At 41.3% G+C, this 25,550-nt stretch overlaps 3 protein-coding genes across 8 annotated transcripts; all 3 read right to left on the reverse strand.

Annotated features, from left to right (window-relative positions):
* Nucleotides 1-2,709: 2,709 nt before the first annotated feature.
* MKKS (MKKS centrosomal shuttling protein) lies at nucleotides 2,710-10,105 on the reverse strand. Its single transcript, XM_080931700.1, has 4 exons — nucleotides 9,112-10,105; nucleotides 6,486-6,661; nucleotides 5,167-5,277; nucleotides 2,710-3,717 (listed from the first exon to the last, which is right to left on the reverse strand). Exons 1-4 carry the CDS (start codon nucleotides 10,094-10,096, stop codon nucleotides 3,277-3,279), a joined length of 1,713 nt encoding a protein of 570 aa, XP_080787826.1. The 5' UTR covers nucleotides 10,097-10,105; the 3' UTR covers nucleotides 2,710-3,276.
* Nucleotides 10,106-10,171: 66 nt separating this feature from the next.
* Nucleotides 10,172-10,460, reverse strand: LOC308432034 (uncharacterized protein; the record flags this gene model as incomplete). Its single annotated transcript, XM_080931707.1, has 1 exon — nucleotides 10,172-10,460. The coding sequence occupies one exon, from the start codon at nucleotides 10,458-10,460 to the stop codon at nucleotides 10,308-10,310; it is 153 nt and encodes a 50-aa protein (XP_080787833.1). The 3' UTR covers nucleotides 10,172-10,307.
* Nucleotides 10,461-12,600: 2,140 nt separating this feature from the next.
* LOC308432033 (uncharacterized protein) lies at nucleotides 12,601-19,664 on the reverse strand. Of its 6 annotated transcripts, none has more exons than XM_080931703.1 (2): nucleotides 19,528-19,664; nucleotides 12,601-12,828 (listed from the first exon to the last, which is right to left on the reverse strand). In XM_080931703.1, the coding sequence occupies exon 2, from the start codon at nucleotides 12,805-12,807 to the stop codon at nucleotides 12,628-12,630; it is 180 nt and encodes a 59-aa protein (XP_080787829.1). In that variant the 5' UTR covers nucleotides 12,808-12,828; nucleotides 19,528-19,664; the 3' UTR covers nucleotides 12,601-12,627. The 6 variants fall into 6 exon arrangements, with proteins under 6 accessions (XP_080787829.1, XP_080787827.1, XP_080787828.1 ...); XM_080931701.1 differs by lacking the exon at nucleotides 19,528-19,664 and adding an exon at nucleotides 19,370-19,509; XM_080931702.1 differs by lacking the exon at nucleotides 19,528-19,664 and adding an exon at nucleotides 19,374-19,498.
* Between the last annotated feature and the right edge of the window lie 5,886 nt (nucleotides 19,665-25,550).

Raw genomic sequence — 25,550 nt, forward strand, 5'->3', positions numbered from 1 at the left:
CAAAAACAAACAAACAAAAAAAAAAACAAAAAAAAAACAAAACAAAAAAAACCAAAAAAACAAAACAAAACAAACAAACAAACAAACAAACAAAAAAAACGCTGCATGTGTTTCTTATAAAAGGGTTACTGCCTCCTGGCTCCTGCCTTCTTTTCACCAAACTTATGATCCTTGAGCAAAAGACTAGTTAAATAATCAGGAGACTTAGGAGATTCCTTCCTTTCCTTTCAAAGAAAAGCAGTCAGGACATAGAAGGGCCCATGTTTCAGGATGTGAAATGAAAAGAGCTCAGGGAATGTCAGGGGGTTGCTAAGAGGCCAGGAAAACAATAGGTCTATTGAGGGTTGGCCAGAGCCTCCCAACCACCCATCGATCATTCATCCATGCAGATGCACTACCATAATGAGAAAAGTAAAAAGGAGCCGCTGTGAACTACTTGGGGGATGAGTCAGCCATGAAGATAATAAGCTCACACACAAGGTGTTATTTCTGTATGTTTTCAAAGCTCTTTATTAGCCCCCCAGTCCCACCTCACCCCAAACCTCTACCACCCAAACCTGTGTCTTTTCTTATTGCAAAGTGTCCTGGTTGGGGCTCTGAGTCGGGGGGGGGGGGGGGGGGGGGGGGGGGGGGGGGGGGGCAGGAGGAGGACAATCTGCATGGAAATCCAGCTTGCTTGTGGGAAGAAACCTTTTACACAAGCCTTCCCAGCATGCTCCACTGCTGTTCATTTGTTTCTGTTTAACTTCTTCCAATCCATGTTCCTTCTCCTTTGTTAACAGGAACCCTCACCTCCCTGTTTGAATTCAAAATCTCCTACTTGAGCTGCCCAAATAGAGACAGCACTGAAATCGATGTTTCTCTTAAATGCAACACCAAGGTTACCAGGCTGCGTACAATGGCTATTTATCTCACTTACTGAGAAATGTGTGTCTCACTGTGTTACTTTAAATGCATTTGCTATAGAATGCAGTTTTGGATCTCCCCTGGACTTGGAATGTGATGTGTGTTGCGTGGGCTTCATTACCAAACGACAATCCAGAATTTTCACTTCCAAAGCACACCTGGGACTGTGGAGCTGTAATCAACAATTCTTCTTCAAGGGTAGAGATGAATTTGTTCAGCTGCTGGGGGAATCTGGGTTACACTTAAACAACCTGGTGCTATAATGAGGTACGCCAGACACGCACAGGGGGAAAATTGGAAAACTGGTGGTTTAGATCCTAGGGTAATGGCAGAGTCATGTTGCGGCAGGTCATCAGACCAATTTGCACAATAAAACTGTAGGAACACTCAACACCAAAATGGCCAGGATAAGTGACCCCTAAGTGACCTTTGCTCCTTTATTATCGTATCTCTATATCATTAGACTCGGCAGATGCCAGGCCACTTGCAGAAATCCCTTCTAAAGACAGAAACATGGGGCAAATCCTAGTCCGACTCTTGAAATCTCCACACCTTCTATTCCATCCCCACCCCTACCAAAACTCCTGACCAACCCTTTCCTCCATTAGAGTTTGCTCTAGAATAAGATACCCAGGGGCTGGGGAGATGGCTCAGCGGTTAAGAGCACTGATTGCCCTTCCAGAGGTCCTGAGTTCAATTCCCAGCAACCATATGTGTTAGGATTCTGTCAACCTCACCCTCCAGTTCCTGGGAATAGCCAGGTATGCTCTGCCCCAGTGACCTGACACTATTAAAGGGGCTGCTTGCCCCTCCTCTCTCTCTTGCTCTCCCCCCTTACCCTCCTCTTCCCCTTCCCTTTCCCCTTCTCCTGGTGCTCATGGCTGGCCTCTACTTCTCTATTCCTCTTTTTTCTCTCTCTCCGCCTCTACTACCCTCTTAACTCTCCCATGACCTGAATAAACTCTGTACTATACCATCATGTGGCTGGTCCCTCAGGGGGAAGAGATTCCCAACATGTATGCCCCCCCCCCCAGAGGCATCTCCCTTGCTTCCAGGCCTCGCTGCACCTCCACGGGCCCCCGACTCTCGTCATCCTTTTCCTAACATTGGTGCTGAAACCCGGGACGTCATCTTTTAACAACATTGGTACCTCCACCGCCCCCCCCCCCCCCCCCGTGACTTGTGACTTTTAACAACAGGAGTTCCTGCTCTGTCTGCTGATGGTTAGGCAATACTCAGATCTCAGTCCTCAGTCTTTATTAGTTTATATGTGTGAGTGGTTTGCCAGCATGGATGTTTGTACACTGCATGCCTGCCAGGACCTGTGGAGACAAGAAAAGGTGTCAAATCCCCTCAAAGTGGAGTTACATATGGCTGTGGGCTGCTGTGTAGGTACCAGGAATTGGACCCAGGTCCTCTGAAAGGGCAGCCAGTGATCTTAACTGCTGAGCTTCCTCTCTTACTTTTAACCATAACAATATGCCTATTATTATTTTTCTTGTCATTTATTCCTGCCAGAATGACCTCCTCTGAAATCATTTTCATCAAGAATTCTCATGTCATGATTTACCATCAGAATTTGAATAATGTTTCTTCATGTTGCCTTCCACTTCCCTCCCTGCCCTTTTCTTCTGAGAAGGGTCTTAACTGTGTTGCCTAGGCAGGGCTCAGGCTCTGTTTGAGCAGTGGTCCTGCCGGGACCTCCTGAAGAGTTGATGCTGCAACCTTAGTCACATTTCCAGTATTTCTTAGTAAGGATTATATACCGTTTTAAGGAACATATCATTTTATTAAAACATACCAACAAATTCATACAATATTTAAAATGAGAGCAACAAAGGTATCATGTCTTACGAAAAGCTAAATGTACAGAACTAACAGTGGCCATCATGAAAAGTGAAGACACGGGGCTGGAGAGATGGCTCAGTGGTTAAGAGCAATGACTGTTCTTCCAGAGGTCCTGAGTGCAAATCCCAGAAACCACATGGTAGCTCACAACCATCTGTAATGGGGTCTGATGTCCTCTTCTGGTGTGTCTGAAGACAGCTACAGTGTACTCATATAAAATAAATAAATATTAAAAAGGAAAAAAGAAAGAAAGAAAAAAAAGGTGAAGATTCTTACACTGCTAGTGGGAAGGTACAGGTCACTCCTTGTTGGAACAGCTTGTGAACCTCCAGACCTAAATGTGTGTGAGGGCACCAAAAGTGGGGTGATGTGATGATGTAAAGGCATCACAGCTTTTTAATAGTCTATACATTTCTATTTAACAACCATAAGCTTCCTTAAGTACACAGGAGAGCAGGCCTTCGAGAGAGAACGCTATGCTTAGATACCTGAACCAGTTTGTATATATGCCATACTCTTATGTTAGTTTTTATCTTCAATGACATATGAAAGATCTAAAATCAAATTGGCTGTCTCTACAGCCGCCTGCAGGCCACTCAGCTTGGCAGTGAAACAGTCCACAGTCAGGCTGCTGGCTGAGCCCACTGCTGCCTGTGGAAGGCAGGTGTGTGGTGCAAACGGACGGTACGTGCCTCTCAGGACAGACCAGCTGAGCTCTTCCTGGCTCTTATGCAAACCACAGCCACACCGTGACAGCGTATCTGGCCAGTTGCTGACAGAAGCAGAATCTGCTTGACATGACCAAAAGTGTCCATACTTCATGTCAATGAGGATTTCTCCACCATCGTGTTCCAGAGAGCCAGCAACGGACTGCAGAGCACTGCAGAATGCTTCAGCAGCAGTGTGGAGCTCTGCCTGAGAACACCCATCATCTCTGACAAGGACTCCTACCTCGTTATGAACCTAAAGAAGACCAGTGAAAACATACATGTTAATTAACATAAAAATGTGCAGAGGAATTTTAATCCAGCACCATGGATGCTCTGACAAGGGATCACATCGAAAGACCTTCCTCATCTGTATGATCTAGCTAGAATGCAGACGTGCCATGAATTACACTATGATCTGGAATACTGACATGCCCTTAGCATACACCTTTAATCCCTAACAATGAAAGTAAAGTTAGTTAGCAGAAGGAATCAGCCATGTCTGGAAGCAACAACTAATTGAGGGGCAGACAAAGTGATGACTCAGAGAGAGATTTGACAGAATGTGTCAAGAGATGGGATATGCCCAACTCACATGAAAATAACACACGAAAGAGAGCCTATTAGGAGGGAGGGGTAGGGGGACAGAAGGGGGTACGGTGTGTGTGCATGTGTGTTTGTGTGTGTGTGTATGTGACAGTTTTACACAGACAGGTTGAAAAAAGAACAAGCTAGACCCAGGCAAAGACAGAACAAGCCAGAAAGTGAGAAAGACCTATAAGATTAGAACATACTGCCAGTGTTAGTTAGTATGAAGCCAAGCAGAGCAATTTGGACAGAAGCTGAGAGATTCCAGACTGAATCAGTTAGCTCAGAAGATTAGATTGTATAGTGGATAGAAGCTTCCAGGCCTAGGTCTTAGTTAGAACAGAGAAAGAAACATTCTGGGCTTGACCCAAGCCATGTATTTGCATAGCTTGGGTACAGCTCTCCTCTCATCCTTTCATCTTAGGAAAGGAAGGCAACATTTACAAAAATGCTTCAGAAGAATAGGATATTGAACAAAACCCTGTTCATAAAGTCTATGACCTTTACTACTCAGGGTTTAGCCACAATGCTGGTTGGTTTGTATGTGTCAACTGCTAGGCTATAAACCATGACATGATTAGCCAGAACAAAAGTGTGTGTTTCCAGTCCTGTGACCAGAATGACGGGATTAAACCTTTCATCATCTTATTCTAAATGGCTATCCAGTGGTCACTCCTAACTATATAAAGGACAATTATATCACTTAAAAACAAACAATGCACCCCAAGCAACACTGCTAAAGGTAAGCACTTATTGTATCAGTTAAATGTTTGAATCTGTTTAAAATGATATTGCCCTTTAGTTTTGAGCATTAGAATATCAGATGCTGCAGAATTTCAGAATTCCCGATAACAGATAACAGAATGTCAGCTTTAACATGCCTTACATATAGACAATGCTCAAAGAACATGATCATTTGTTAGATTAGCTTCATAATAACGACCACAATCAATTTAGCACCTTGTATTTGTAAGTATTACATTCTTGAATCAACCATATTATCTGAGTTTTGAAAGGCTAAGTATAAAAGGTTCCTAGGATATTATGATTTGGCCATTGTCTCACAAAACAAAAATTGTTGAACATTCAGATAATGTACAGAGGATGTTGAGCTTACCTTGTGTCTGACATATGCAGCCAAGTGTGTTTCTGTGCAGCCACCTCCCAGTAAAACCCACGGTTCTTTGATTGTTAACTGCAAGACATGCATTGCTGTTTGGCATGTGAGCTAAGGAAAAAAACAGATTAAAATTGGGATCTTGCGCTAGTACACGAACCACACCACGTGCTCATAGCAACTTCAATCGTGAACTCAGAGCTAGACTTTTGACTTTTCAACTCTCTCTCTCTCTCTCTCTCTCTCTCTCTCTCTCTCTGTGGTGAGAGAAGGGCAGGCTGGGGCACATAAGTAGAGGTGGGGGACAATCTCTACTATGTAGGTTCCACTAATTGAACCCAAGTGATCTAGCTTGGCGGTAGGTGCCTAGATTTTTTTCTTTTAACTTAAAACTGTTATGTTTATCCTGTGTGTATGGAGGTCACTGTGCACATGTGCTATGGTACAAATGTAGAGGTCAGAGGACAACTTGTGGCAGTCAGTTCTCTTCCTGCTTCATGTGACTCCTGGGAACTGTATCAGGTCACCAGTCCTGGTATTCAGTGCTTTTGCCCACTACGGTGTCTCAGAGGTGTGAAGGCACAGATTTTAATTTACAAAGAACAAAATCTATCTTATCTAAGTTGTAATGTGACTAATTCCCATTTTCAATGAGTACAAAATGAAGAGGCACAATGGTCGGCTTTCCTGAACTTAGATTAATATCTTCTTTCCATCTCCTTTGCTCACAGACATATGGCTTAAAAATATCTGCCTTAATGAGGTTTGCGGGCGTTTCCCTAAAAATCAAAGTCTTAATAAGCTGTATAAATGTTATGCAATTGGAAACATTGTCTTTAGAAATGATAGTGAGTACTGACTAATAAGTAAAAAAAAAACACAGAAATCTCTTATTTTCTAAGGATGAATCTTAAACAATATGTGAATTTTTAAACTCTTGATCAATTTTTTTATGTTGTCAGTTCCTTTATATAAAAGGTACAGAAAACAATAAACTCTACTAAGAAGTGGGTGATGGGCGATGGTTAGGAAACCCACTTTCCGACTGAATTACTCATACACATTAGCAGCCAGCTGAATCAGCTTACTCAAGCCTTTGCCCCTCCTCTGCCCTCCTTCGGTACTGGGATTGGAGATTGTACGTACCAAGCATAGGCTTTACCTTTGAGCCACATCTCCTTCTGTCCCTTTCAGCCTTGCTATTTATAACACCATGAAAATTATGGAAAAATGTGAAAAACCCAAACAAAGAACACCGACCTCAAGCTGCAGACCCATTGGATGGTTCAGCCCTGTTGTAGGCCTTGGGATCCACCTACCTTCAGCTCCTCCCAGGCGGTGTCATTTCTGCTGCCCAGAAGCAAGCTGCAGATGGTCCCCTCATTAGGAAGAAGATGAAGAAAATGTTTGGAACCAAAGCTTGCAGAGCACACATTTTTCACACTTCCGTACATAGTAGAAACTATTGGGTTTAGGGAACCAATAGGCGTTGCTCCTATTTTTGTAAAGTATAAAAAAGTATAAACAAAGATGGGACGTTTAAAACAAATATCCACAAACATTAACTCACAGCTAGGATAAGGGCTCCCACCAAAGCTTATTAAAAATATGAAATATAGGATAAAATGTATCTTCTTAGATCTCTGAAATTTACATTCTAGTATTTAAACGTTATATTCTTCTTCTTCCTCCTCCTCTTTTCTTTTTGACATGGTATTTTGCCAGGTAGTCCTGGCTGGCCTGGCATTCACCATGTAGACCAAGGTGAATGTGCAATAATCCTCTTGTTTCGGGATTTTGAATGCTGGAATTACAAATGTACACGGGGCCATCTTTGCTTGTTTGGGCTATTTTTGTTTATGGATTTGTCATAGTTACTTTTCCATTGTTGTAACAAAACACTCCATCAAAAGCAGCTTAAGGGGGGAAAGGGTTATTCTGGAACACAGTTCATTACAGTAGAGAGGTTACAGAAGCAGGAGCTTGAAGCAGCAGTTCCTGTAGTCAGGTACCAGATGTATGTGTGTATGCCAGTGCCTCATCTGCCTTCTCAGCTTCACACTGTCTAGGATTTCTTGCCCAGGGACTAATGCTATCCATCCTGGAGTCAGGACTTTCCGGGTCAATAAAAGTAACTGGGTAGATCGGTATTATTTGTTCACTTAACCGTGTGTGTATGTGTTCGAGTGTGTTGCTAGGAATTAGACGCAGCCATGCCAATGTTAGGTAGATGCCCTGCCACTGAGCTACATTCCTAGTCTTACAGTCAGTCCTACCTGAACATCTGTTAAAAGCTATTTTGTATTTTCCGGAAAAGGCACAGGAAAAAAAATATTTTTAGGAAGTCCAGGATCCCTGAAAGCCTATTTGGAGTTAAATAAACACACACCCCATTAAGGACCTCATGAATTTTGAAATAGGGTGGGAAAAGTCTTTTTTAAAAGAAGCCATTTAGCTCTTCGGTCACTGTTCCTGGAGCTACTCCCTACTTTGCCTAGGAGTTTAAAAAAAAAAAAAAATCTAAATAGGTATGCAAATTCCAAATAAAGGTAATTTGAATATTTGCAAAATCTCTAAAGGTAGTTAAGCTATATAACACTAACTTTTATAATAAGTAACACTTAACATTTGAATATCAAAACTATAACTTGTAGCAATTCACTTTTTTTTTAATGTCCTGGCTGTCCTTGAGCTTGCTAGTAGGGAAGGGAGAGGCTCTTGATAACCCTGTCTCTTCCTCACAAGTGGTGGAACTGGGTAGGTGCTACCATGTCCAAATACCAGAAACCTTTAGGAGTTGGAATCTTCATTTTATGATCTAGGTATCTGAGTTAATTAACATTTGGAACAGTGCTGAAACCAGTGTCCATTTACAGCACTGGTGCTATGGGAAAACAAACATTCCACATTTTAACTTACAGATCCAGAATACCCAGTGTACTGGGTGAAGCTGGATAAGAGCCAGACTAACACAAACTCATCTGTCCTACAACGTAACAAAATGAAGTCCAAGTAGTTATTTGCATGTTCTTAGGAACTTTCATTTTGATAGTTATTAGATGACAGTATCCTGTGTTTGGCATACATGGTTTTTAGTGAACTTTAATTAGTTCAGTGGGTTGTAACTCACAAGGCAGGTATGACAGCATGTGGTCAGGACTTTATAACTTGCCCCAAACATAGATGAACCTTGTTAAACAGAAGGCAACTACTGAAATCGATACGAACATAACTGATGATTTCTGACCGTTAGTCAGTACAGTTTCAGGGACATTGATGAGAAGTCACTCACATCAGGAACTCTTCAACTTACTTCTGTCCTAACCATGTATGTGTGCTCTGCCTGCTGAGTTTGTGACTATTATTCTACTTATCAAGTCACCAAATAATTTTAAAGGCCTGAGGGTCAGGCTTATTATTAGCCCTGATAGTAAAGGGTGTCCTTTGATCTCAAGAAGCCAGGTATAAATATTCCTGGTAAATGTCAAGTATTATATGGATTACCCTCACCCCCAATTAGGAACAACTCTTTGGACATAAGTACAGAAACTTCTTGGGAGTTATGATAAACTTGAAAAAAATGAAAATGAAGTATCCCAGCCAGAAAAAAAATCATCTGAATGGAAAAGAATTTAAAAGCTTTGTCAATTTTAAAATTGTGCATTCAACATTTATGTTAGACTTCTCAACTGCCTGTAAAATGAGGGTTAGATCATAATAGACTACACCTGAGACTGGAAATGGCTGCCATCATCCTAGTTTTTAGTAACTGGGTAATGGGATCTTTTCCAGAAACATTTTTTTCCTGCAGAAATGAGACAAATGCTGTAAGGGTGATGGGTTCTAAAAGATTTTACAGTATTAACTGTGACACAAACCAAACCTCCCTCCTCAGAAAGGGTGATGCATTAACTTTAATGGGCAGAAGCCAGGAGAACCTTTTACCTGTCACTTTGCTCAGAGGATCCATCAGAGTCACTCCAACTCTGTCGATGGCAATAATGTGATGCTCATTGAGGAACTGCTTCAAAGATGGGTGCATTACTTTTTGGCACAGGACAAGATCTACATGGTCACTGACTAGCTGCCTACCTAGATTAAGCAACTGCTCTAAAACTGCATTCTCAAGGGATACTTTGTAATGGACCACCACAGTTCCTTCTCCAGCATTAGAAAAATCTCCAGATAAAGACACACAGAAGAGTGCCACCCTAAGGGGACTTGAGTTTTGGGTGGGTAATAATCTCCTTAACTGAACTTCTGATGCTTCAACGAGTAGTCCAGGTAATACAGTAGAATCTGTAACTCCTCGCCCCTTTAAGGGAACAATTATACTCTTCCCTAAAACCATTCGTTCTTCTGCACTTTCTGGAATTATAAGCAAAAAGGCTTTCAAAATCAAAGCACCTATGTGATCTTTTTCCTTTCTGGTGAGCAGACAGGCTGGTTTGCTTGTTAAGATACTGTGTATCAAGCTGAGGAAAATATGTGTACTTTTGAAGTCAACTGGGATTCGACAAGGACAGGCTTCGGACTTGAGATAACTGGTGCAGAGACTCAAGAGGTATTTATTTAACTTAATAGCAGTTGTGGAAGTCAAACCTATTCTCTGGATATTTTCAATCAAGGTGCAGCACAGAATGGCTGTGAATAAGCCACAGTCACTGAAGCAGGACACATGATTCTGCACAGACGATGTCAGGACCTTTAATACAGGATGGGTGACTGAGAGGTTTCGAAGCAGGGCTGAGGACTGAGAGGTCGTACACACACAACCTCCCAATCCATTGTGCAGCTGCTTCAGCCTCCCTGAAGGGCCATAGCATGAGGCTACGATTCCTTTCAGGACAGAAAGTGTAGACCTGACTCTCTCACTTGTCAATGGTTCAGCTTTACACAGCGATGGCTTCTTAGCTTCTAAACGAGACATCCTGCTTCAGGCATAACTCGTGAGGCCCCTTTAGTTTGCTCACAGGATTTTCACTTTATTGCACTGTCCTGTGTTTGAACATTAAACACAACTCTCCGTGTATGAAAGTCTGCACATGCAGCATTACCAGCTACAAAACCAAGTGGTTTTCAGACAATAACCAGCACAGATTAATTTAATGACATTAACAATCTCAAGTATTTATTTTGCTTCATTCTTCAATATTCTTTTGTTTGTCTCTGGACTGAGACCTCACAGACTCTTTCGCAGCTCTCTGTATTAAGTATGTTCCAAGATGGACGCCTATGAAAGTCACACCAGCCACAAGAAGCCAGTTCTTTCTAATCCAACTGGTGTTTTTCATGTCTTCTTTTATTATTAAGTTCAGATTCAAAGTAGCTTCTTTCTATAAGAAATTAAAAATTTTTAGAATAATTCTAAAAATATTTTATAGGCAGCAAGTTTAGTAATTTCAGTACTCTTATCCATTTTTAGAAAAAGAATCTTAACTGTCACAAGCCTACTGGAAGAGAGAAATGGAACCCAAATGGAACCTTTGCTTCTAGAAAACAAATGGCACATTAGAAAACTAAGGCTTTTTAACCCTTACTGACCAGTGTTCATGATATTAGAAGGAACTCGCACAATACTAGAAGATAAAGGTAAACACCAACCCAGCTACAAACCCTTTGACCTGCAACCATGCGAGTAAGCAAACACTACACGACTGGAGTTTAGGTCCATTTCATGAACCCATGCCTAACACTGCCAAAATGGTTAATAACCTGAAAATAGCTAGATACTGAACCTCAAAGAAAACCCAGTTATGCTGTTCAGAGATCATGGCAATGACTCCTACCGACATTCTGTTATATTAATAGATTAGAATCTTGTTCAGCCATCATCAGAGAAGCTTCCTACTATAGTAGGCAAGGACTTACAGACTCACAAGTGGAAAATGAGACTTAGAACACTCAATCCTAAACGGGAAGTCTTCATCAACCTCCTCCCCCTTAGGACTTAGGGAACCATGTGGAAGAGGAAGTAGAAAGAGTGTAAGAGCTGGAGGATATGGGTAACTAAGGAAAATATCTTCTGGACATAGCAGTACTGGCACACACGTAAACTCACAGCATCTGTGGCATCTGCACAGGACCTGCAGAAATGGAGTTCCAGCACTAAGGAGGAGCAGATATAAGCTCCCATTCCTAACCCAGAAGCTACCTCCAATGACAACAGCTTTTAAAGGAAAAACTAGATTTCTCCAAGAGGGCAACGCCCCACACTTGAGGACAGGTCCCATGAGCAGATGGTCAACATAAAAAGAATTCACTGGTGTGTGTGTGTGAATTTTTTTTTTTTTTTTTGTCTCACATTGCATTTTAGGAACACTTTATTGGTCTTTTACTTTATGGCTTCTTTGAGGTTTTCTGGGTTTTGTTTATGTCTCTGCATGTATGTTTCTTGTTCATTGTTTGTTTAGTTTATTCTTTTTTTTCCTGTTTGGAGGGAGGGAGGGAGGGAGGGAGGGAGGGAGAGAGAGAGAGAGAGAGAGAGAGAGAGAGAGAGAGAGAGAGAGAGAGAAGGCCTTGAGTTAAAGGTAAGGAGGATCTGGGAGAGGAAACTATGATCATAATATGTTGTATAAAAAATTATTTTTCAATTAGGAAAAAAAATGCCAACAACTAAAATAAAACACCAAAGGCCTTGTTCTCCCAGGACGTTACAAACAAATAACCAAAACCAAAACCCACCACACTTCTTATTTATTTGGTGTAATTACTTTGAAATTGTGCTTGAACAGGACTGTATTTAGACCCAGTCCTGTTTGTACAGAACACGACAGCAAGATAGCTATGAGGGTTAAAGATGTCAGCCGGAGATACACACACACACACACACACACACACACACACAGACACACACAGACACACAGGAAAGAGAGACAGACAGAGAGGTCTACAGATACTAACAAACTGCAAGCAACCACCCTCACCCACAGAGAACCACCAACCCCACCTCCTGGGGCTCTGGGACTCACTGCTTTGAGAAGTTCCCAGAATTCCAAACATCACACAGCTGCAGACTCTGTCTGCCTCAGGAGGCAGACCCTAGCTGCTGCAGGACAGTCAGAAGCAGCCCATAGCTCCACACATGAAATCAAAAAGAAAGCACTTTCTTATACTGTTTCTGTGTTTTTAAAAGAAATCAAAATCCCAGAATTGCCACTACACAATGTTTTGCTTTTTAAAACTTTTCAAATTTTGGAATTATGGATGATGGATTAGAGACTGAATTATATAACAACATCCTCTTGAATCCAGTGACTTCTACTCATAGAAAATTATTAACTACAAATATGCCTACTTGTCTTTTAAAATAATGGGCTCAGGATATATCTTAACAAAAAATAAATAGTTTAGTCTTTTTCTTTCTAGAGCACTATAAAATTAAGTTCCAATCCCGGGAAATAACGCGAGGTGGATCAGATGTCATGGACTTACCTGGACACGGCAGGCCTGCTACTTCTCCTAGGTCTGGCTCTTTGGTGGACTGGCAAGACCCAGACTGTCCAGCTCAGTGCTATCGTCTTTAGGGATTTGGAAGACAGGGCTGCTTTTGATTCTGTGCCATCCCAAGTGTATGAATCCGATTAAAGGTACCATAACAATCAGAACTTTGTACTCTCTCCAGAGGTTCTGAAAGCTCATAGTCTGTTGGCATCAGTATATCTAAAGATTAAAGGGGAAAATTAAAATTAAACAAACCCCAAACACAAATGGTCTCAAATCATGCCAACAGACACAAACAGTATATATACTGTATTTCAATAAAAACTCACTTAAAAGTTGGAGAGATGGTTCAGTGGTTAAGAGCCCTTGCTTTTCTTACAGAGGACCTGGGTTTGGTACCTAGCAACCAGAAAAACAGCTTACAACCATCTGTAACTCCAATTCTAGGGGATACACACCTACGCACCCAGGTCTCTGCTGATAACAAGAGTACATATAGTATGAAGACATATAATAAAGACAGCTATTAATATATACATTTAAAAAATAAGTTGACTATAAGGATATTTTTCAGGCTGGCTAGTGGTGGTGCACAGTTTTAATCCCAGCATTTAGGAGGCAGAGGCAGGCAAATCTGAGTTCAAGGCTAGTATAGTCTACATAGTGAGCTCAAGGACAGCCAGGGATATGCAGAGAAACCTTGTCTAGAAAAAAATGAAAACAAAACAAAGAAAAAAAAAGATATTTTCAAAAGTGAAGAATGAGCTTCTACGTGGGAGCACTGACCTTGGATTTCTACAATGTGATGAAGATGAATTCCTCACCACCTGTGGGGACATTTGTCAGAGATAATCGAGCCTAGTGCAGCACACTCCATGCTCTGGGCCTGTCAGATTCCAGTGGGGGACCATCATCTCATGCTCCCTGTCCTAAGTCACAGCACAAGTGTCTATGTACCACCCATCCTGCTTAGATTACCTACATTAATGAACAAACATACCTCCACCTTGGTATGCTTTTGGGCAACCATACATATGGGCCACTGTACCCGCTGGTTTTGTGTCAACTTGACACAAGCTGGTGCTATCACAGAGAAAGGAGCCTCAGTTGAGAAAATGCCTCCATGAGATCCAGCTGTAAGGCATTTTCTCAACTAGTGATCAAGGGGGAAGGGCCCAGCCTATTGTGGGTGGAGCCATTCCTGGGCTGGTAGACCTGGGTTCTATAAGAAAGAAAGCTGAGCAAGCCAGGGGAAGCAAGCCAGTAAGTAACATCCCTCCATGGCCTCTGCATCAGCTCCTGCTTCCTAACCTGCTTGAGTTCCAGTCCTGACTTCCTTTGGTGATAAACAGCAATGTGGAAGTGTAAGCTGAGTAAACCCTTTCCTCCCCAACTTGCTTCTTGGTCATGATGATTTGTGCAGGAACAGAAGCCCTGACTAGGACAGCCACCCAAGGACAACAATGAGACACATACATTAGACCACAAGCATTTTAAAAATCGGCTTCTTATCTATGACGGCAACTCTCCCCTTTTCACTTCAGCACTGGGAGATTTTATCTCTTCAATTTTCCAGTAAGACTTTCCTCAGGTTTTCTGTGATTGTTATATTCCCAAGCCAAAAGAAAATGCCTTGGTGGCAGAAAGACAGTAAAGTGGAAAGAGAAGAGGCAATTATGTGTCCTAGAAATCCCAGACACTGTATCAGGGTCTAGATATCAGATTACTTTGTCCCTATAATAGTGCCAGTTAAAACTATTGTTTTATTGTTTTCTAACATTTTGAATATAGTTTGTTTTTTTGTTTTTTTAAGAGATTCTTATTTTGCCTGTGAGGTTTCCTGTGCGCCATCTGCTGGTATTCTGGGCAGTGTGAAGAGTTGTTCTTTCTGCTTAAAATATAAGAAAAACCAAACACTCTGAAGAGATCCTCAGCTGGGGTGTTAGAATTAACTGACCCAGCTCTTATGCTTGGCATGTCTGATACTCATTATTACTCTGTCTTTAGTGAAAATGTTGGTCTTGGATAGTTGTCAATTCCAATCACTGACTTGAACAGCTCATTTAAAGACACAGTCCTTGTGAAAACAGTTCTTGTTATTTTCAATTTAAGCAACAGTTCAAGTCTGGTCTTCACTGTAGACACCAGGCACACTGAAAAATGGCTAGAAGAGAGGATCCTCAAGGTTTTCACCATAAAGAAAGAACCTTTGAAGAAATAGCTATGTATAATGGGACTTCACCATTATGCAACATGTGGTGCCTTTTATGTACAGTTTTAAAGGAAAGGAATCCACAGCGTACATGCCTAACCTGTCCAACATGGTAAAGAGAATAATGGTTTGCCCTTTCCCCACATTTTCTAGGCATTTCCCCTACAATGGCACCAAGTCTGTTAGACTTTTCTAGTCCTATAAACACATACGCACCAGATTAAAACTAAAACCAATGGTTCAAAGTTGAGGTCTATAGTTTCTACTCTGTATAATCTTACTGCCTTCCTCACTCACCATTCAACACCTAAGTCAGGGAAATCTGTAGTCAGCAAAGGTACTTAAAGCCAAACAACACTGAAAGCCTTGTGTGAGTGTGTCACTATGAAGTCCAAAACACAACTGACTAGTGGCTGAGAAGTACTAACCTACGGCAGTCTGTGATCCATTAGAAAGGACACAGTGATTCAGCACTGTCTCAGATGGCTCCCATTCCAATTCACTGAATTATGTCTGAATTATAATTATCCTGATTGTCATCTAATCTTGGCACTAGTGTGAGGAGAGGGAACGAAAATCATGTAGATTGTTCTGGATTAAATGTCCAGTTGCTTGGCCCTCAGTGGAACAACAGGGATTTTCAATTGTCCCTTGTCTGCTTTAAATCTTCAAAGGGCCAATTTCTACCCTTTATCCTTTTTGAGATTTTTATTTTATTCTACCTTTGTATGGGATATTAATACCCTCTATTTCTAGTCCATACTGTAAAAATGTACTTGTTCTAGCTCTCATCTTCTCCTTCCCTCCTGTCGAGAATAAGCAAGCTGTACTTCTGTTACTATGGTCCAGTCTCATTTGCTACACCGTCAGTTCCAACACTATTGGTCTCTCTCTTCTATGTTAACCTACCACTCTTAAAGGCCATTTTTGTCTGCACACTTGTGACCATTTTTTTTTTTTCCCACCATAAAGTACCAAAGGCTGTAATCTCAGGACTAGGAACTGCAAGAGAATCATTGAGAAGATAGCACTGTTCAAGGCCACTCATACTTTAGCAAAATAGCAAATACTTAGATAACAAGAAAATTTCTCAAAACTAATTAAAATAAAAACCCAACAAATTTGAGTCGTCGTCATCATCATCACCATCATCATCAACAACAAACTCTCTTTCATTCCACACTGTTATTGTACCTACATTTTATTTTGAGGGGGAAATCAGAAAAAAGAAAGAGAAAGGGAACTGGAGAATTGATCACTCAGTAGCTAAAAACTCTTGCAGAGGACCTGAATTCAGTTCCCAGAACCCATATCAGGTGACTCACAACCATCAGCACCTCTAATTACACAGGATCTGACATACCTTCAGGCCTTTAGTGCACATATCCCAACAATGGGACACATATCTATACATAATCAAAAACAAAATAAGATTAAAAGTATCTATACTAGTGAACTCAGAAATGTGGATATACCGTATTACGCCTCTCACTCTGCACGACTGTTCACATCCTGTCACCATCTCACGACAGTCTAGAAACTTACGACCTCTAAAGGACTTTGTTTTGTGCTCTCATTATCAGTAGTACTAGTCACCTGGAACTCAGTAGAAATGTACATTCTCAGGCTGCCTGACCACTGAAGCCAAAACTCCAGGCTAGTGTCAACACAATTCTCAAGTCCCAAAGCAGTGCCAATTCAAGTCCCAAAGCTGAGTTTGAAATCGAGTGTTTCAGTGACCCCCAAAAGCCTCTACACTCCTAACTTACATAAAGAAATAGGGAACCATGTTTCTGTTTGGAAGACTTCCGTGTCTTGATTACAGGGTGAAAATTTAATCTATCACAGCATACAAAGGCCATCCAGATTTAGTTTTTCCCAACTCGTGTTCTGAAACTGGAGTACATCAGGTTAGTAAGGCTGAATCATAAAGCAGTTGCTTAAAGGAATGTGCTGTAGGCCCCTACTGCCTGGACTTCAAATCTCTCAAATACTCTTTGCAATTGTACTGCCTCAGCTGAGTTACTGTCAAGAGTAGTAATGACTTCCATGTCAAAAACCTGCTGTGCAATCCAGTCCTGAAGCAGCCTGGACACTGTGATAGGGAACTACTGGTATTGGTCTTTGAGCATCTAAAAAGGGAGGATGTGTTTTTCCCTTGACTTTTTTTCTTTTCTTTTTAATTTGTTGAGACAGGGTCACATGTAATCCATGCTGGCCTCAAATTCATTATGCTAAACAAGAAAATAAAAATAAAATATCCAGACTCTCAAGAAACGGGATTTGTGGTCTGGGGTGCCCCTGTTTGCATGTATATAAGGTGCTACAACATAGCTAACAATCAAGTATGAAAGCCAGGTAAGCTATGACAGAAATGAGAAAACGTCCAAGGCACAGGGAAGCTGAGAAGACAGAATAGATGCCACTTAGGCTTGATGACAGTTTAAGAATTGCCAAGTGATGAGATATGCAAGGTTTTGGATACCTGATCTGCACATACAGACAAGTTAGGCAATAACAAAAGCTTTGAGCAAACATAACAATCAACTATAACCTCCATTAAAAACTAGTTATCTTCAGAATATTACTTCCTGCCTCCATCTCATAACCCATCACATTATAAAGATTATTCTGCATGTTTATAACACTACAGTGCAGGTTAAGTGCTGACACTTAGCTCTTACTGTATATGCAGGATTTCTAATGTACAGAAGTAGGTACCTCCAGACTCCTGCTTGAATGACGTGATTATAGGGCTCATCTTTTATTTGTAGCTTACAGAATTAGGAAACCATTGTACTGAGCCAAATGTCTCTAGAGTTCACACCAATCTTCTCTTGTGGCACGAGTGGAATTACTTTTATTCAAATGCTCATTTTCTGATCACACATGATGGTGATACTGTTAGTCTAAGAAAACTACCAAGGTGAATAAGTAATAAGGTACTTGTTCTTTGCGCCAAGACCAAATATGGAAGGGGATGATCCTTTTTTTTTTTTTTTTAGATTTATTTATTTATAGTAGCTGTCTTCAGACACACTAGGTCACTGGATCTCATTACAGATTGTTGTGAGCAACCATGTGGTTGCTGGGAATTGAACTCAGGACCTCTGGAAGAGCAGTCAGTGCTCTTAACCACTGAGCCATCTCTCCAACTCTGGGATGATCTTAATAACCCACAAGTGAACACTGTATAGGAGCAAAAGTAAAATAGCTGATGCAAGTCTTTGCTCGTTTTTCAGAACTGTTTTCTCTATTTCCTCTGAACTGCAATGCTTTTAGTCAGTATTTCTAATGTTTAGTTAACAGCCATTTACCAAAGGTGATGTAGCAGCCACTTGTTTTTGTTCCTTTGCTTTGTTCTCACTGCAGAACAGAAACTAGAGAATCCTGGCTCTCTCAGTTCCTCACAGGGTGGCTCATGACAGAAGATGAGTGGGGGTAACTCAGGGAGAGGACATTTTTGTATTTTAGACTGCAGAATCTCCACACTTTGATAACTGATCACATACAAACCAGTAGATAACAATACTGAACAACTTCCAGATCACCTCACATTCAAACTGTTAGAAGTAAGTGGTATCTGTTTGGCATCAGCAGACACTAACCAGACTGTGTTCAAAGCAGTGCCTGGGTTAAGATGTCCAGAAAATGAGGGGGGAAATGCAAGAAATGATGAGAGCTACATAAATCTCAGAAACTGGCTGACTACCTGGCCAGAGAGAAAGCTCCAGAATGAGAACTGTCTTTTTGCTTGCCTTGAGAGGTTTAGGCTGTTTATTTCCCCCGAAGTGTCAACTCCCTGCTTTCTCAAGATGCCAGCAGCTCTAAATAAAGTGGACCTTAAAGATATTTTCGGGTGTCACTTATCCGCACTTGCTCTCAACAGTCAATCAAAAACAACGTTCCTCCACACCTGACTATTTTCTAGGACCTATCACTAGACTTCAGGCTCCCGGTGGGAAGAACCCTGACAGTGTAGGTCACTGATGTACGAAGTGGTGCCACACATATAGTAAGTGACAACAGGAAACCAGGCAACAATACAAAACAAAAACATTTTCCTTCGGATACGTCAAAAGGATTCTGGACGATGTACACAACCTCAGGGATTCCTCTCCTGCCAGATGGGCTTGGATTTCACAATATGGTCAAAATCTCGGGTACTGTTTATCTCAAAGTTGACATGATGACGCTGCCAGCAGCTTTATGCTCTACTTTCCCATTTCGGAGAGCCCCCAGTTCCCCACAGTCCCCGGTGTAACAGCACCTCCCCGTGAAGGAGATAGAGGAGTTCGGGTTGCAGGTGGAAGGCGACCAAACAGGTGACCCCTGACTTTTCCCCAGAAACGTTTCTCCATTCAGAAAGCCACTAGTCCCACCATCAGAGAGAGTGACATCCTGAAGCGACTTTGAAGTTCGGCCTTAGGCTACGCCGGTGGCGAAGTACTGTATCCCTGCCCCCAAACAACCTTGGCCCAGGCACTCGCGACCTTCCCGTGTGGGACCTCAGACTTCTCCACCGGCGGCTTGGACCCTCTCACCTACCCACCAGCAGCAGCTGCACCTCACGGGCAGGCCGCCTTCGCCACCAGAAGCCCGAAACCGCGCTTGCACAGCAACCAACCATGCACTGAAGCGCCACCACCTTTACCCTGCGCAGCAAGAAGGCGCATGCGCAACGCCGCGCGCACGCCCCCTCCCACCTCTTCCGGGGTTGGTCTGAAGCTCCGGCAAAGAAAAGTTGCGGACTTCGCCGGAAACCTTACGGCCTTGTTCTGTCACTCAGTTGTCTAATCCCACCTCTCTCAGGATGCCCTTAACCATAGAAAATGGCTCCGCCCTGCCGTCACGGAAAAGACCTCGGAGAGCGGGCATGCGCAGTCAGAGCTTGTCGCCTTGCAGGAAACTTCCGCCCGGTCTAGGAGCAGGGTTGGCAGAAGTCCGGAGTCTCCAATTCAGTGCCCAATCCGGTTGGTTAATTTCCTTGGTTTTGCCATTTTTTTTTTCTTCTTCAGAGATAAGTCTTTTATTCTCTTGAACCACCCGAAGCATTATGAAATGATGTTTAAAACCTATTTCAATTAGCTTCTCTCTGGCACTGTGAAAGCCACCTTTATTTTTCAACCTATCTTTCTCATTAAAATATTTTCTAGACCTGCCCTATAGTTTGGTGGTACCACGGAATGTACGGCTTTTGTTGTTGTCCATCATTGTCTATCATTGACCTATAATAGTACATTATCTACCAATCGTATTCATTTCCGACCTCTTTAAAAAAAAAATAAATCTGCTTTGGCCGCCATTTTTATTTTGGTCTCCGTAAAACTTTGAGATCATCGACGGAAGCCATTTTTCGTTTGGGCAGTTCCTCCTGGCTATTACATTTTCTTACTCAGGGCTTCGCCGCCATCGCAGGTCCTGGCACTGGCTTTCTAACCGTGTGAAGTCCGTCATGCCATCTTGTGTTTGGGCGCGGGTTGCATTCTCAAACGCGCGAGGGACTCTGGGAAACAGGAAGTAAGCCAAAGCTTCTGAAGCTTGGCTTGCCGCCCTTTCAGTCTTGAGTGTTCACCTCCAGGTAGGTACTAGTCCACCAGTGACCCTGGACAGTATTAAAGCATATAAAGCCCGAACCCACCTCCCGCCACCATCATAGGTAAGATACTTATGACAACCTAGCTGTTCCCTCAGTTGGACTGAACCGTTTGCCCATCTTATGTACCACTATGTATTTTTGTTTTGGGTTTTGGGGCTTCCCACATTTTTTCTCTTAGATTTTCCTTCTCTTTCCATTAGAATTGATAAACACCAGGGTGCAGAGAGACCGAGATTTAAAGGGACAATAATGTTGAGGGAATTTCTATAGAATAAAATAGCCAAATGGAGGGAACAGCAGATTTTTAGCATTTTATCAATTGTATGGCTTTCTGTGTCTGTAGAGGTAAATATAGCTCCCAGAGGATTTTAAGATGTGATGTAGTTTGTGTTTGTATATTCTTCCCATTCATTCGTTCGTTCATTCATTGCATTTGTTGAATACTTAACTAGCTTTGTGCTATAAAATATAAAAGTACACTCCAAAACAAAAGAAAACAAAATCTTAATCCTTTTCCATTCACTTGGTTTGATATATACTAAGCCAGGACCAGGAGCATAACGTTGTAATGTTTCTTAGCACTGCTGGACAAGCACCTTCATGTTCTCACTTCTCCAATTTCTTGGGTACTGTATATAACTGTAATTGTAAGTTAACAGGCTAGTACTCAATGGCCTTGTTGCTCAGTGTAGGCGTCTACCAGCCAGGCCAGCATTTTCTGGGAGCATGACACTTTGAGTAGAAGTTGCACTTGGGCACAGTATAATATTGATTTGGAGACTTTGGACTGTGGCTTACCTTAACTTTCTGTAGCACCGGACTTTTGTGTCTTCCTGTATGAGAAATCAAAACTAGGAGTTCTCAACCTTGGCTGCTTATGGCAGTTACCTGGGGAGCTTCTAAACCATACTTCACACCAGTTGCAGATAGAAATCGAGACTCTATGTGGTGTTTAGGTGATACTAAGGTATTGAGACATTCATGTTATTCATGCTGCTAATAAGATTGCTTTTCACCTTCCCCATTGGCTTTACTTAAAATACCGTGGAGACAGTGAGGAATATTAGATTGGGTGGGTGGTGAACTAGCTTCTGAGTGATTGGTTACCTTGTCAACCACTTTCCCAGTAATTGTAACTTTGCCATATGTGCCCTTTCCTTAGTCTCTTAAGTAGGGAAGAAGAAAGAGTGTCATTTGTTTTACATTTCTGTTGTGAATATGCATGTTTTCCAAGTATGAAGAAAAACATTATTACACTGAAATATTGCTTGTTTGCAGCTTTTTTTAAACGCTGCTACTAAGCATAGTGATTGAGTGTGGATGGGTAAGAAAATCAGTTCTGAAACTGCCCTCCCTGGTTTTACATCCTACTTCCTTCGAGCATCTTCCAGCTCTGCCATCTAAAAGATAATAACCTACTCTTGTGCTTTAGTTTCCTAACTTGTAAGGTAGGACTCCTGTGGGAATTAGGTAATACAGGAAGTGTGCTTCTTAAAAGTACCTGGCGGGGGCTGGAGAGATGGCTCAGCAGTTAAGAGCTGTTTGCTGTTCTAGAGAACCCGAGTTTAGTTCCCAGCACCTATGGCAGGCAGTTCATAACTCCACCTTGTTGGGGACTCAGGGTATCCGAAGCCTGCAGGTATACACACTCAGCTGTGCAAAGCTGCACATAGGCACAGCTCCATATAGATATAATAAAAAAATAAAAATCTTTTAAGGAGTACTTGGCATATAGTACATATTAGCTCTAACTTTTTTATTATAATTAAAAGTTTGGATTATTAAGATTTTATTTACACAGATTCCCATGATTGAATTTTTTTGACTTCCCACTTTATGCATTTATTTGAAAAAGAAGGCGGTCTAAATGCATGATCCAAGGCCAGGATGATGATTTTTAAGTAAAAAGTTTAAAATCAAAAGATCTTTTTTTTTTAAAAAAACATAACCTCATTAAGATAAAATTGTGGTGCAAATAACAACTTTTTAAAAAAATGTACCATGTGGTATGTTATATATATATATACACTGGTGAATCATCACAGTCAAATAATGAACATATTTATCACCCTCAAAAGTTTGGTCATGTTCCTTGGTAATTCCTCTAGCTGCTATTTTCTAGGCAGCTGCAGGCCTATCAGTATAAGCAAGCCTGGTTGCGAGGGAATCCTGTACTGCATGGTTTTATTTGCGGGGTGGGGGTGGGGGTATGTGCAATTATTTTGAGAAGCATCTTTGTTATATTGATAGCTCATTTCTTTCTTCCTCCTAGTTTTTTCTTTCCTGGTGCTGCAGATTGGAGTCAGGGCTTAGTGCTTCTTAGGCAAGTCCTTTATCACAGAGCTCCCTCCAGACTCTTCAGTGTGAACTGCTAACCACCTTCAGTGTGTGGCTACACAATCATCGGGACAATTCACTAGTTGATAACCATTGAAATGTTTGTTTTTATTGCGCTCACTTTTGCACACTTTGTTCTCCAGCTTATTTGAGTGGGGAGAGTTATTTAAAAGAAGGTAATTTAGAACTGTCTATATACAATGAAACCAGAAGAGTACAGTGGTAAAAACATCTTGTGTTGTGATTTTACCTTTCTCTTATATAGTTTATGCCTTACCTTTTTTTTATGAATAAGATAGGGCATTTAAAAAATGCAAAATGTGTGGCTGGAGGTGTAGCTCAGTAGTAGAGTTCTTGCCTAATATGCATGTGGTCTTGGGTCCAACCTGCAACTTTGTTTTTTTAAAAAAAAAAAAAAACACACAAGAAAAATCAGTTCTTAAAATTGAACCTTTCACTTGCTAGGCAAATGCTATATCACTGAACTATAATTAGCCACCCACTCCCCCAGCATTTTAATTTTGAAACAGTCTTGCAAAGTTGCCCAGACTAACTTATAATTTCTTCCAGTCTCTGGAGTAACTAGGACCACAGGTGTGACCACCTGGATTACTTCTCTTTATTCATTTTTACGATTGTGTACATACGTATGTGTCTCTGTGTGGTTATGTGTGAGTGCAGGTGCCTGTAGAGCTCAGGACAGGGTGTTGGGTTTCCTGGAGCTGGAGTTACAAATGGTTGTGAGCTTCTGAGACAGGCACAGACTTACTGCTGTGTGTCCAATGCAAGAGCAACAAGGACTCTTACTGAGGAGACGTTCTGTAGGCCTAGGGTTGTTATCTCTTGCTATGTATATGTCTAATCATTTAGTCTGCCTTAAATTTTTAAGTTTACTATGTCTATATTATTTTAGGGATTTTGGACAGTAATCCATGTACATTAGAGACCCTTGAGTTATCAAAGTAGAGATTTACAAAGCCAAACCAGAGACATCCCAGAGCTTCCAGAATACCACTTATATTTTGAGGTTTAGTGTCTCTGCTATAGAAAATGCTCCATCAGTTGCTTTTAATAGTGCCAACACCCACTGTGTGAAAAATAAACAAAACCTGGCTTAAAATTGGATTTGATTTATGTTACTGTGGGGGCAATTTAAAATACAGCTTTTAAAACATCTTGGATATAAACGTTAATTTATGTTGTTATGATTTATTCTCTAGAAAAGATGAATGTTTTTGTAATTAAAATATTTTAAATTAGCACGTTATAAAAAAAAGCTTAGTTTCCTGGGTTTTGATTCTGTCACCAGCCTCGATCGCCCCACCCAGTGGTTCCCACCCAGTTTCTTCAGCTTGTCCCTCATGTCCCTCTGCCCTGCAGTCCTTACCAACCAGTGAACCAATGTTATATTCTCTAACTGATACAGTTTTTGGACAAAAAGATTAGATTTTAAGAAGAGCATGTTGATGATTGTCAGAATGCTTTTTGTCTGTTTGGTGTACTCTTTCAGTGAAGGGGATTGGGAAATAGTCATCATTAGAACGGGCTCTAGGTTATAAAGTAACACGATGTCTGCTTGTGCATTGATGGGTGTGTTTAAGACTAATCCACAGAGACTGAGACACAGAGGCAGTTTACTGACATGTGACCTCACGGAAGGAGCTAGAGACAGTTGAATAGGCGCAGGCTGTATGAGCAGCAGCATTTAGAAGGACATGCTTTACTAGAGTCTGAAGACATGATTGGAGTCCATGAGGCCATTTCTGTGTGTGCTCCCAGTAGCGGATCAATGATAAATAGCTGTGGACTATCAGTTAAGCATCCCATGCACGGTTTGCAGGGCTGAAGACTCAGTGGGAAGGGGAGGCCTAGATCTTGAGTCATATGATCGGCATGATTGTCGAGTGACAGAAAAATAGAATCTGTACTTGGGATTGATCCTGTTACAGTATTTCAATATCTGGTCTACATTTAATAACAAAGGAAAGAAAAGCTAGATTTTTGTTGTTTGAATGATTCTTTCTTCCATTGTTGATGCTCGTTTTGGTTTGTTTATTATAAGCATACTAGGCACTCAAAGTTGGCTCCTAAGTCATAGGAACAGCTAATTCTTTTTTATGCTGAGGTTACCTTTTAACCTTTATCTAAGTTGTTATTGGTAAAAGGTTTTTTTTTTTTTTTTTTTTTTGGTTTGGTTTATCTGTCACTCATTGGCCTTGTACTAACGTTTGTTCCTGGGTATGAATTTAATAATAACAAAAGTGTGTTTGGTGCAACAGTGAAGTTCTCATGTTTTTAACTATATCTGTAACTTCAGAAAGCCTAGGCCCCTACTGTTTTCTGTTCTACTCCCATGGCTAGAAAGCTTTTAAAGAAGATAGATGCATAATCATTTGTTAGATATAATTTAAAATGGTGAGGTTAGAAGCCTAGAGTTAATATTTGGCCTCTTAAACTGGGGTGACAACTTTGGAAAGCTTGTCACACAGGCCAGAAATACTGAAAGAAAGCCAAATGAGGGTTTTCTATTGCCCTAAATTTTCCCACAGAATAATCTAGAAGGTCACTGACTTTCTTTATTTGAGTTTATCTCTGTTCTGTATTTAAATGACAGGAAAGTTATGTGATATTGTCTAATCAGCTTCTGTTCCTTCCCAAAATTCATTTTCTGAAGAAGCTTAGGTTGCTTGCCTCCCTGTCAGGTCACACATGCAAGCGCATGAGTTTTGGTGGGGCTGCACATTATCCAAGTATCTTCTTTGTGAAGGAATGCTTGTTTTCAGTTTAGAGAAA

This window comes from Micromys minutus (assembly GCF_963924665.1).
Source record: "Micromys minutus genome assembly, chromosome: 17".
Classification (NCBI taxonomy): Eukaryota; Metazoa; Chordata; class Mammalia; order Rodentia; family Muridae; genus Micromys; species Micromys minutus.

What these genes read in the sequence shown, in the direction of transcription:
- MKKS (XM_080931700.1), bottom strand. Translation starts at nt 10,096, where the DNA reads ATGTCTCGTTTAGAAGCTAAGAAGCCATCGCTGTGTAAAGCTGAACCA. An exon ending in TCCTCTGAGCAAAGTGACAG is followed by an intron (nt 6,662 to 9,111) that starts GTAAAAGGTTCT and finishes TTACAAAAATAG; the next exon opens with GAGCAACGCCTATTGGTTCC. An exon ending in CCGCCTGGGAGGAGCTGAAG is followed by an intron (nt 5,278 to 6,485) that starts GTAGGTGGATCC and finishes TTTTTTCCTTAG; the next exon opens with CTCACATGCCAAACAGCAAT.
- LOC308432033 (XM_080931703.1), bottom strand. Translation starts at nt 12,807, where the DNA reads ATGAGCTTTCAGAACCTCTGGAGAGAGTACAAAGTTCTGATTGTTATG.